General features: G+C 49.3%; 1 protein-coding gene across 3 annotated transcripts in view; it reads right to left on the reverse strand.

The window, feature by feature from the left end:
• The window catches only part of RB1CC1 (RB1 inducible coiled-coil 1), a 1,537,866-nt gene that overhangs the window by 470,630 nt on the left and 1,054,150 nt on the right, over positions 1-13,086 (reverse strand). For all 3 annotated transcript variants that reach the window (XM_069621043.1, XM_069621041.1, XM_069621042.1), the window contains exon 17: positions 1,084-1,330. In XM_069621043.1, coding sequence (XP_069477144.1) covers positions 1,084-1,330 — 247 coding nt within the window. The remainder of the gene's footprint in view (positions 1-1,083; positions 1,331-13,086) is intronic.

The following is a 13,086-nucleotide window of genomic DNA, read 5'->3' on the forward strand; positions in this document are numbered from 1 at the left end:
ACAATGAAACAGCATTCTCCAACCCAAGCCGAAGAGGAAAGCTGGAGTGTGACCACATAGCAGCACAGGAAGCTGGAAGAATATCTGCACACTCGCAAATTGGAAAGAGTGTGCAGTGACCCCATCGCAGAGGGACAAGCAACATTAGAGACGGTGGAAGGAACTGGTGGGTCGTCCCAAAGCAGCTGGGGACCCCTGGCTTTCCAACAAGCACGCTGACAAGTGATTGAATGGTAACGAGATTGTTAATGCAGAAAATACACAAAGATTTTTTGAATGAAGTCAAGGCAAAGTACAAAAGCAAAGTTTGTTCGAATGCAGTCAAAGCAAAGTACAAACCCAAGACCCAATAAGAAGAATGTATGAATGCAGACAAGGCAAAGTACAAAAGCAACCCCCAATCAAGTACAGATGCGTGAGATGCCAGTGTGGGGGAGCAAATATTACCATACATATCCCAAGCCTCTCATGGTATATGCTATTGTGGTAGAGCTAAAGAACTGCAAAACACTTAATAGGTACTGGCAGGCGAATACCGCAGGCAGCTGAAGTTATATTAAAGAACCCTGAAATGTATAAAAGCTCCAGGCAGGCAAGTACACCAGGCAGTTGTAATTGTATCAAGATTCCTGGCAGGGCAGTATATACCAGGTGATATGCAAAGTTACAAGAACATCTACAGAAAGACTGTTACAGAACCCGTTGCTTGAGCAAGAACTTTGTGAGTCCAGTGAAGACACAAAGTAACTGTTAGTTAAAGAGACATTTTTGCCATCCTGTTTAAGAACCCAGGGGAAGGGGATCACGCTCTGGATCCACGGGTCTTTACCTTGGAGAGCATTTTCGTGGGCATCATTGTTATACTTTTGATTTTTAACACTTTTTTCTTTGGCATTTCTTTCTCAATGGAGGAGGGAAGGTACAGTGAGATCACTTCTGTTTCTGTAGCCCTCTATTCTCAATAAATTGAAGCCACTGACGGAAATCCTTCATGAACACTATTGGCAGTAAATTATATTTCATAGCATAGGTTTAAATTAGACAACCTACTAATAGCACACATGTTACAGTAGTAATACATACTGAACAGCCATCATGCTGGTTTCCAATGCTGAATCAATCCTTTCTTCTTCAGGCCCAGCAGCTTCGTAAGTCAACCTCTCCATCTCCATTGCAAGATCAGGCGCACAGGCTCCACTAGATTCAGAAACTGAAGTCACACAGGTTGAAGAAAGAAAATGACTACTACGCAAATTGCTAATCTCTTCTTCCATTTTTTTCTTCTCTTCTAATAAACACGCTCGGTCTTCAGAAAGTGTTTCAATCAAATCTAAAGGGAAGGTAAAGCATTTAATTATTTAAACATAAATAAGCAAAGTATAAAGAAATGACACAATGCTAAATTCTTGTTGGTAGGGCAGTTCCTTGCTAGCTGTATGCACAAGATATGATATGATATGATAAGGCATTTATAATGTGCCTATACACTCCTACTAGGCCAAGTGTCATTCTGATCGCACAAGTGCATGGGATGGGAGAAAGGGGAAAGTGCGGGGGGAAGAGAGAAGGGACAGTGCAGTACATGGGCATAGAATAATAACAAGAAATAAAGTAACGGCCACCCGGTGGCCCGTGCAAGGTAAGTGCAGACATCAGATGTCAAGTGCTGGTAGTGGGACTGTAGGGATACAGAAACAGTCCCCAAGTGCCGTGGTTGCCAGGCAGGCAGTGCTGGCGTGTGTGAACTGGCGGGGGAGGGACCTGAGCCAAGAACAGAGGGTAGCCAGGTAACCAGTGCAGATTCAGTTTCAGCCAGGAGGTCAGCAGGGGAGAGGAGGAGAAAAGGCAGAAGCAAAGATAAAGGTTTTGAGGTGCTTCCAGAACCGGAGATGGTTCTCCTCAAGTTTTCAGGAAGGCCGGGAGGCCATTTCCAGAGGGAGGACCCAGTCAAAGCGACTGACCCTAAGGCAGTTGGAGACGGATGAGAGAAGAGCTTGAGAGGGAAGATATTTAGGAAAAGAGAGTTGAAGGTATTGAGGCCCCCGGGCCCAGAAGGCCTTATGGACAATGCAGAGGGTTTTGAACTTGATCCTCGCAGCCACTGGGAGCCAGTGCACAGATTTCAGTCCTGGAGAGATACGATCCCTAGGCTTGAGGCCAAGGACAAGTCTTGCAGTCCTGTTCTGGATGAGTTGCAGAGGTTGGAGAGTAGAGGCAGGCAGATATTGAAAGAGGCTGTTGCAGTAGTCCAGCCTAGAGAGAACTATCTCACTTTCAGTAAGGGTCCCACTTCAGGAGTTACATCTGGATATTGTTTCAGCCACATTGGGGAAACCCGATTTTAAGAACACAATTTCCTGAGAAAAAGGTTTTTGATATGGAACATCACTCCTCAATTAGACATTAACTGTGCTATATACATGTCATTTAACATCATGGTCTACTTCTTGTCTATATGACTTTGCTTAGGAGTAGGCCACTATAGGAAGCCTGGATCCCATTTTGAGACTTGGAACCAACATGGAAAAGTGATTGAAAAGGAGCACATTTTGGATTAGTAAATTAAGTCCAAAATCATTAAGTACTACATAAGATGTTGTCTTCCTGGTAACCCACATGAGTGACAGAACACATATTAAATTTTTTTCAGTAGAAAGTCTTAACCCTAGGACTAAAACCAGAATAAAGCAGATGTTCAAGTAATACCATAAAATAGGATTATCAAGTAATCATGGAAGTTCTTTCAACATACGGATTGTAATCTAAAAACAACTAAGTATCAAATTGGACATTATTTACATTAGAAGAGTACCCAAAGGAGTGAAAATAAATAGAGCCGAGTATAAAGCATAAACTGACTGGATTATCAACATCAAGACTTTATAAGTAACAAGGGATATACATTATTAACTAATAAATTACATTAAAGTGACAGACTCAAGGAGGAAATTGGGAACTGTTAGATATGAGCACAGCAATATTTGATTTGTTTATACATTGTTGCAAAATGTTAACGGGATAGACAAACAGATGGATGTTTTCAAATGATAAATGATTTTCTTAGTCAAATTAATACAAAGTTGTTCAAAGATTATAAGCAAAACGATTAGGATGCACAGGTCTTGTGTGTTGGTAAGAAACCCAAGCTTTGACCCCATCAACCTATTTTTAATTTGAATGCAACTTCTATGGCAATAATAGAATGTGTATGTAAGAGCATTCCAAAGAAAGCATCACGGGTAATATGTACTGTCAGAGTTTCCCCTGGGACTAAGACAGAAACCATAACCATAGGTCATAATTCACGATCTTCAATACATGTTTGTCATGAGAAAAGGTTCAATCAAAATGGGATGTTCCAAAAGCAAAGGGTATCAAGTTATTTTTCCTGCGATCTATGGATCTTGAGCAAAAAAGACTGACTGCCAAAGACTGGACGGAAATGAAAGTTGCAGAGCGGACATGTTATGGAGGGGGAGAGAGAGAAAGAGAGAGAGAGCAAGAAAAACAGAAAGAGAAAGAGAGAGAGAGACCGAGAAACAAAGAGAGGGACAGAGACCGGGAAAAAGAGAGAGAGAGAGAGAGAGAGAGAGAGAGAGAGAGAGAGAGAGAGAGAGACGAATGGAGAGCTGGGGGTGAAACAACCCAAATAGAAAGAAAATCCTGCCAGTGCAGAAGCAGGGGGAACATGGGGCATTGTTTGCAAAGGGGACTGGGTGGGGTGCAGCATCAAGGGAGGTTTGCAGGTTGAAACCGCCCCAATGTCAGCACAATCTGATCCATTGAAGACTGCTCCAAATCAGCCGAAAAAAGCAATCTTTTTTGGATGCAGCGTTCAACAGGTGGTTAATAGTAGACACAGTGGCCCTTTTCCTCAGAGACTCTCCCTTTGTCCAATGTATTTGCTGCAGGATGGAGATTCCCAGGCCGCCTCTGGAGGCCTAGTTTCATAGGCCTGTTTCAAATGATTCAAGAGGGGTTTCCTCACGCATTACCTTCATGTGCAAGCTTAAGGCCCTTCTTCCCAGTCGATACCAGCACCCTGGGCCCCAACTGCACTGCCCATGCAGGCCCCTGTTGGCGGCTCTGCATTCCACCATTGGGAGTCCGCTGCACTAGCACTTAACCTGAGGTTCCTCTCCTTGGCTCCCCTTAGCACCTCCCTACCGGGGCCTCCAACAGCACTTGCCCACTCCTCCCTATCTCTTGCACTTCTCATCACTGCACTTGCACATCCAAATGCCACAAGGCCTAGTAGGACCATGACTGTATTTTACTTTTTTTGCCATTGTTATTCTTCCCTGTTCCCTTCCAATTTAGCCTTGTGGCGCTTTGAAAACTATTCAGTTGTATACACGCCTAACAAATGCTCAATAAAATAGAATTTTAAAAAGGGTGACCCGAAATCATCTTTTCATTCTGAACTAGGTGCAGGCTTTCGCAATTATGCACCACGGGATTGGCTATGGCGGAAAGTCTTGTGAGCAGACAGGTTAGCGGGTATGGCTGCAAGGGAGAGACAGCAAGGGGTCCCCCAGGGGTTTGCCTGGGCTTTCTCAAGATTTCTCTCCCATTTCTGATCTCAAAAGAGTCACAGCGGCCGTCGTCGCATTCCTCCTGCGACTGTCTGGGTCCTGAATATGACCGATCAGGCTGATTAAAGCATTCATGCACTGTCTGTCTAGAAAGAACAAGTTACTTACCTGTAACTGTTGTTCTCCAGCATGGGTCTGGCATGGATACGCTTTCTCATGAATTTTCCCGGTCAGGCTGGGAATCCTCAGTAAAGAAAAAATCAGTTTCACTTTCACTTCTGAACTGTCTTTCTCCTAACAACTGGTCTCTGGGTCATACTGCCCCCAGCCAATGACTGCCCTCTACCTAAGCCCCTCCTCTGGCAGCTATCTTCGGATTTGGTAGCATGTAGAGTGGCAGTAGGACCAAGAGAAGAGCTGCAGAGGGGTATGCGGGAGGGTTCGCATGTGAATCCATGCCAGACCCATGCTGCGGAACAACAGTTACAGGTAAGTAACTTTTTCCTTCTTCACCATGGGTTCTGGCATGGATTCACATGTTCATGAATAAAGAATACATAGCAGTACACTCAAGCAGAATCACGTGGGGTGGCAAGGCTCAACATTAAGCATCTCAACATTAAGCATCTCTTACCTCCTCACCAGGCTCACCTTCAAACGAACAGGTTGCGCAGCACTGCCTGGCCAAATCTGGACTCCTCCCTGGAATCCCTGTCGATGCAGTATAATTTTGTGAAGGTGTGCGTTGACCTCCACGTAGCAGCCCTGCAGAGATCAAGCAGGGGCACACCAGACAGGAACGCCGTAGTTGCAGCGATCGCTCTGGTTGAAAAGTTGCGATGTCTTTCAAAAACTCTTTGTGCGGTCCACATACAACTTCCGGGCTCTAGCCACATCCAGCGAGTGCAAAGTCCTCTCAGCCGGCGACGAAGGCATCGGGAAGAATACAGGTAACACCAAGGGCTCATTTAGATGAAAGTCCTACGGCACATTGGGCATGTAGGAGGGGTGCGTCCGTAGCACCACCCTCGTCTCTTGGAATGTCAAAAAAGGTGGTTTACAAGAGAGGGCCTGGATCTCTCCCACTCGTCGTGGGGAGGTGATGGCCACATGAAAAGCTATTTTCCACGACAAAAACCTCAGTGGCGCCAAGTGCATAGGCTCGAACGGGGGACCCATGAGCCTAGTAAGCACCACATTGAGCTCCCACGCCGGGGCCAGAGCCTTCACCGGCGGGAATGAGCGAAATAGTCCTTTGACAAACTCTTTGACCAAACAATGTGACCATAAGGATGATAATCCAGGAGATCTGGTGTAGCGGGAAATAGCTGCCAGATGAACTTTGATGGAAGCATGGGCCAGCCCTGCCTTGGCCAATGACAACAAATACGGGAGCACCTGTGGAGCAGTGACTCAGAGGGTTGATCTTCTGAGTACGGCACCAAACAGCGAACCTCTTCCACTTGTGCCCATAGCATTTGAGAGTAGATGAAGCTCTGACCTTGGCAAGCACCTCCTTACAATCCACTGGGAGATTGTAGCCCCCAAACTCTAGTGCTGCAGGAGCCAGGACTTCAGGTTCAGCAATCCTGGGTCGTGGTGCAGAATCACGCCTCCTTCCCTGGCGAGAAGATATGTCTCTGTCGGAAGCTTGACTGGAGGGGACGCTGACATGTCCAGAAAGTCCAGGTACCAGATCTGTCTCAGCCACGCAGGTGCAACGAGGATCATCCTGCACCGGGACCCTCTGAGTTGATTGACTAGTCGAAGAAGCAACGGCAATGGAGGGAACGCATACAGAAACAGGCCGTCCCAGGGGAAAGAGAATGTGTCCCCTATGCTCCCCGGCTGGGGAAACCTGCTGGTGAACCTACGGCACTTGGTGTTTGTCGCCGTCGCACACAGATCGATCTGGGGATTGCCCCATCTGGGGAACAGGTGATCTACTTGGTCCTACCGAAGTTCCCACTCGTGGCAAGAGCGCAGCTCCCCGCCAAGACAGTCGGCGATGGTGTTTTTCACTCCTGCTGGATGAAATGGGATGAGGAACATCCCCTGGCCTATGGCCCAGTGACAAAGGTCCTGCGCTTCTTTGGAGAGCGCCAGGGATCTGGGAGCCACCTGCTTCCGGATGTAGAACATCGTGGTGGTATTGTCCGTGAAGACCTGTTCCACTTTGCCCTTGAAGGACGGAAGGAAGGGCTTGAGGACCCAAAACACTGCCCGCAGCTCCAACACGTTGATGTGCAATGACTTCTCCAGTAGCCACAGGCCTCTTGCATGAAGGCTTCCGGAACGGGCTCCCCATCCTTCCAGGGAGGCATCCGTCGTGACAGTCTCCTGATGAGGTGGGGTCTGGAAATCTGTGTGTGCGGACAGATGTACTCGCACTCCCCACCACTGTATCGCTTGACGGAAACTCTCGTTGAGTGTGATCTTGTCCTCGAAGCTCCCCGGCACTTGTATCCAGCGGGCGTCGAGGAACTCCTGCAGCGGACACATCCGAAGCCTGCACAGCCGAATGAGGTAAATGCATGACGACATCATGCCGAGAAGGGACTTGATGGACCTTACCCTTGAGACCTTCAGGGTCAACAGCCGTTGTACCTTGCCCAAGATGGCCGCAATCCTCTCTTCCGACAGAGACGCTAGGCACGACACTGTGTTGAGACGGGCTCCTGTGTGATGGAGTCAAGCAGGACTTTGCAAAGTTTATCGAGAACCCTGGGTCTGTCAGGAGTTGGACTGTCTTCATTGTGTGGTAGACGGCGATGTTCTTTGAGTGCGGCCGGATGAGCCAGTCGTCCAGGTACAGGTACACATGGATCTCTCGTAGCTGCATCTGCGTCGCCACTGGGGCCAGGCACTTGGTGAACACTTGTGGTGCCGACTTCAACCCAAAGGCAAGGGCCTTGAACTGGTAATGTTGTCCTTGAACCACGAAGCGTAGGTACTTGCAGTGTCCCTCGTGTATGGGGATGTGAAAATAGGCATCTTCCAGGTCCAGCAACAATAGAAAATCCCCCTATTCTAGCTGTCCCAGCACATGCTGAAGGGTCACCATTCAAAACTTTTGGGACTTTATGTACTTGTTTACACGGCTGAGGTCCACAATGGGCCTCCAACCGCCGGTCTTCTTTCTGATGAGGAAGTAACAAGAGTACACTCCGGAACCCCGGAGCCTCTTCAGGACGTGCTTGATCACACCCTTTTTTAACATAGACTGTACCTCCAGGAGCAGCTGGGAGACGTTTGTTTGTTTGTTTATTTAATATAGCGCATAGCCAAGACCCTCAGGTAACTGGGCGCAAACATTACAAGAATACTTGGTTACAGAGCATTAGAAGGCTAAGTTGCAACGGTAGGTACATACAATGAATATGACAGTTATAAGCAGTGAAAACATAAATGCAGTCATAAGATAGCAGTGACCAAGTTGTCTCAGTATAAATACAGGATACAGGCTAAGGGTGCTAAGAGGTATACAGTTGGCAATAGTCAGACATAGCACTCCTTAGGTGGGATTCAAGAATGGGTAAGGCAGACGAGGAGTCAGATAGGGAGTAAGGCGGTCAGATTATACATCATTAGTCCGTAGCCAGGTAAGGAGTTTCCGTCTGAATCTAGAGTATGGTTGATCAGTTCTAAGATCTAGAGGGAGTCCATTCCAGGATTGGTTGATGTGGTTTTGCTGACGCTGCAGCGCCTCCTTGGGGGCCTTAGCGACGAGGACATCCACCACCAGACTTGGCGTAGCCCCTGTAGGTCTTCTGGGCCGACGGTAGGGCGAGACACCTCCTCCGAATCCTTTAGAGGAACTTTGGGATTACCCTCCAGAAGGCCGAAAGAACGGCCGTTGTTGCTGAAGCGTGCCCAGAGCACGAGCCATCTCAGTGTCCGCTTTGATGGCCTGGAGAGACTCGTCCACAGTCTTTCTAAACAAATTGTCCCCGTCGAAGGGCATGTCCAACACCTTCGACTGAACAGCCTGGCAGAAATTTGTGCCCCTCAGCCAGCCCCGCAGACAAAGGCAAATGCTGTTGCCCATCTGGCAGAATCCTGTGTCGGCAATGTCCGTGGCCACTGTAATGGCGTGGTCCAAAGCCACCTCGCCTTCCTGTAGAATCTCCAACACCTCAGCCCGCTTGTCGTCGGGAAGGAAGTCCATGGGGGGGGCATCTTGAACCACAGTTCCTGTCGTAATGCGCCACGATGGCGAGGGCGTTAGTGGCCTTGATGGTCATTGCTGCCGACGAGATCACTCTCCGCCCCATGGCATTCAACTTCTTCCCCTCACCGTCTGGGTGGGAGGGGGCCGCTGATGAGGATGAGCTTGAAGACTTCTTCTTGGCCGCCGCCGAAAACACAAGGTGTGGGGACGGCTGGGACCGTAAACACTTTGGTGCAGAGTCCGGCACTCTGTACTTGTTCTCTTAGCGATCCCTCTTCGCCGGAGCTGATGAAGAGTCCTTCATGAGGAACAAACCCTCGTCCCAAATGTCATCCAATAACGGGATCGAAAGGATGGTCTTCCTCTTAGCCTCCCGGCGCTGGTAAAGCAAACCCTCTTTCTTCCTCTCCTCCAGGATGAGCTGAAATAGCGCTGATGCCCTGGAGATCATGGTGTGGAATGAGCCAATCTCATTGGGTGGTGAAGATCTGGCCGGCGAAGGCGGGAGATCCGCCAGGCCGCTGCTGTCGTCCGCGCCAGGCCCATCATCGCCATGGCCGGTTTCGTGTCATCCCTCAGTGGGGGAGAGGGAGGCGAGGGGTGAAAAGGCAGAGGGGGTGAACTCTCCTCCTCTTGGGTGGTGGTTCCTCTGATGGCCTCGGGGACGTGGGCGGGGCTCCCGGAGCGAGAGTCATCCTTGTTCGGATTTCCGAGCACAGGGTATGCAGAGCCATAAGAATGTCCACTGAGATATCCCCAGGTGGCTGCTGGGGTGGAGGCGATGGGGACCGGGGAGTTTGAAGGTTAGGCTGACACGCTCTGTCATCACCGCCCTGTTGCTCCTTGTCGGTCTCCTCGTCGTCGTCACCTTCGTCCTTGCCCTCGTCGGGATCCCCCCATAGGGCTTGCTCTCGACGCATCTCCCCTCCTGGAGGACCGGGAGGCTGGTGAGCTCTTCCTCTGAGGAAATGTCCGTGCCCTGGAGGACAACCAAGCACCCCTGTTTCTCTGCAACCAGGGGAGACGGTTTCGGTGAAATGATGGGCATCCCCTTCTTCGGACTCTTTTCGATGGGCTGGAATGAGGACTCCCTACTGGCAGGCCGTGAAACCCTCGCCTTAGGGCTGTGCCCTGCGATTCCGCCCCGGCTGCGTTCGTGAGGGATGCCGCTACTACGTCGATGGAGGTGTGAGCCTTCGTCTGATGCACCTGGACCTTCGTGGTCCTGGCAGAGTCCGCGGTCTTCACCTTAGGGGGAGGGTCGGAGCCTCGCTCCCCCTTGGCCTTCTCTGTCGGGCAGGGCTGGGTCTTCTCCAAAAGCTTACCTGGATGGTCCGACTTCCTCTTCTTTGAAGAACTTGAGCGTTGGCTCGTGGTCGAAGGTGCTGGAGACGCTGAACTCACCATGGCCGCAGAGGAGCCTGCCGCAACGGTGCTCCCAGAGGCAGTGGACTTGCGCTGCTTGGCCTTATATGTTGGTCCCCTGCGGGAGGGGCACCCTCAAAGGTCTTAGAAGACCGCTCAGCTTTCTTCTTCTGGGCAGGGGAGGCAGTTAGGATGAAATTACTTAAGTAGAAAAGTCCTACCACCAAAATTGTGACCCCCATTTATTCACATATGTGGGGGAGGTGGGTAAAGTTAATAAAAACGTATAGGTGTAAGGCGTGGAGGCTGTGGGGGGTCTCCCCGATATACATATGCAAAAAAATGGGGGGGGGGGGAGAGAAAAGAAAAGGGACTTTTGGTGTTCGAACTTTTCAACTCGGTAATTTCACGCAGAGCCAGGGAGCATGCTGCCAGGACTCAATCGGAGCAGGGGCCTTGGCCTGCAGCCACTCATTGAGGCGCTTGCGTCAGTCGGCTCACATGCGCGGCACCCTCTCCCGACAAGCCACGCAGTCGTCCTCCACATGCAATTGGTCCAAATGTAGGCAGTAGAGGCACAGGGGATGTCCATCATCCGAAAAGACTTTCCATAGGTTGCAGCCGGGGCAAACCTTGAAGAGAGGCGCTGAGTCCTCCTTCTCCTCTGCCATGACACGCATTGTAGGCCTCCAAGAAGCTTCTGGAATCCTCCAAGAAGAAACTCGCTGAAAATCCGCCCTTGAGGGGCGCTGAAGAATCTGAAAACGGGTCCCCGTTAATCGGACGGTTGATCGGTGGAGCTTGAGGCTCGTTGGACCAAAAACATTGAGTAAAACTTGAACGTGTGGTAAAAATCTGAATATGGCTGCCACAGGAGGGGCCTAGGTAGAGGGCAGTCATTGGCTGGGGGCAGTATGACCCAGAGACCAGTGATTGGTTGTTAGGAGAAAGAAAGCTCAGAAGTGAAACTGAAACAGATTTTTTCTTTACCGAGGATTCCCAGCCTAACGACGAGGAATATTCAAGAGAATGTGAATCCATGCCAGACTCCATGCTGGAGAAGCTGGTAAACTCTACACCTCTATCTTTCCTTGGTTTCCTGTTGATCCTGTCTCTTCCTCCACCTCTTGGGATGTTACTGCGTGGTATTTTCTGGTCTCGCTGCCCACTGTTGCTATGTCTAGGTCACCTCTTCCTATGGCTGTTATCCAAAACGGGATATACACGTATCCCTCTGTGTTACAATCCTCACCTTCAATCCCACTTGTCCTGGGTTGCAAGTCCATCACATCACTCTATCCCCTGATGCCATCTCATCTGCGTTACTTTTGGCTTCTAATGTTATCATAACCTCCTCCGCTCTGGGTATCACTATCGACTGCTGCATCCTGATTCATACCACCACTTAACACTCTCCTTTCTCCTCATGTGACATCTTCCTCCTCCTTTAACTCCCACCACCTCCTTCTTTCCACTTTCCCCCCTCAGTTAGAACCTCTTACTTGATGGCCTAAGCAGCTTTTCCTGCTCCCCACTGCTGCCACTTCTCCAGTCTTCTCCGTCTCTCCAGTATCTGCTTCTTTCACATCTCTTCAGCCTTTGCCAAACGCTAGAATCCTGCAACTTAAATTTAGCAACTGGGGTGGTGTGCTTTTATGCTGCCCCATTTTCATCCCCTAAACAAGACCTTTAGTGAGTGTCTGTATCAATGGCTTTAAATCAGGTGAGTGCATGGATTGGTTGCTGTACCAGAGTGCGACTGGCACTACTTTGAGCTCAAGAGGAGGGTCTGAGCCTATAACCAACCGGTCTAATATTTTGAATTGTAATTTTCCACCCCTAAGTGTCCCTGGTGCTGCCTGTACTGAGCGGAAGTCTTGTATTTCCAGTGTATTCATCAGAGCCTGGAAACACAATGGGTATTCTTGGGAACCACTTTGTTATTTCATGTTGTACATGCAGTGGAAGTGAAACATTACCACATTGGAATAATGCGTCTAACTTTGCTCCTAGCAATGTGCTCTTAGCATTCAGGTTAGTCACAGACTGTCAACATTCTATCCGCAGGGTTGCAGAGTTCAGAGTGCATCCCCTGAGTTCTGTTAAATTCCTCCTTTGATGTCCTGGGGCGGAGGGGGAAAAGGGTGTGAGATGGGAGTGGTAGCGTATACAGTAGCAAAACATTTGCTACAATTCTCTAGTGAAGGAAATATTTTCCCCTAAAGGGAAAGGAGTGTATTGGACCTTTAGGTCTGCTGAAAGGGACATTTAGGCTCTATTAATTTGAGAGGGTGGTGTCCTATTGCATTGCCCAATCACACGGAATTTGGGCATGGCTTTTAGAACTGCCTACCCCAGTGAGCTATTGGGGTGGGGAAGTGCCTTGTCCCTTAGGACATGAACTGTGATTGCCCAGGGCTATGTGATGGGGACCAACGTAGGGCAACCCGGGACCTCCCCATAACATCTCCAGGCATAAGCACTGCACCACAGGGTGGCACCTTCCCCCCGAGTCACCCCCTTGTTGGTACCTAAAACCAAGCAGGGGAATACATCCGAGTACATAAATCATAGCACACTGTGACGAATTGCAGTTATTTGTCCCTTCTCCCTAAGGGGGAGCACCTCCCACCTGTGGGGCAACGGAGGTGAGCTCGATCCGCAAGTCCCTCCCTGGGGATTAAAGCAAGTAGAACCTCACTGGGAGAGACTGGCACTTTGGAGACAAGGACTCCTGTTCCTGTGAGGAACTCCATAGGCTATCTACCATAGACACATACATGGGACTACTTGTTGGAACTAATAATTTGGCATCTTTCCCATTGGTTGGAAACAATGCAAAAAGAAATCCATTTGCAAAAGCAAAGGAAGATGTCTAACAAGAGACGTATATTTAACTGGGATGAGTAGGAGAGAAGGAAGAGAGCCTGGTGCATAGGGGAAATCCCCTGACATCACTATGATTTGTGGAGGTCGAGCAAAGCCAAGTCACGGAGCCTGCTACTTTCAACAAGG

The sequence above is a fragment of the Ambystoma mexicanum genome, chromosome 5q (genome assembly GCF_040938575.1).
Source record: "Ambystoma mexicanum isolate Mex_15411 chromosome 5q, UKY_AmexF1_1, whole genome shotgun sequence".
Classification (NCBI taxonomy): Eukaryota; Metazoa; Chordata; class Amphibia; order Caudata; family Ambystomatidae; genus Ambystoma; species Ambystoma mexicanum.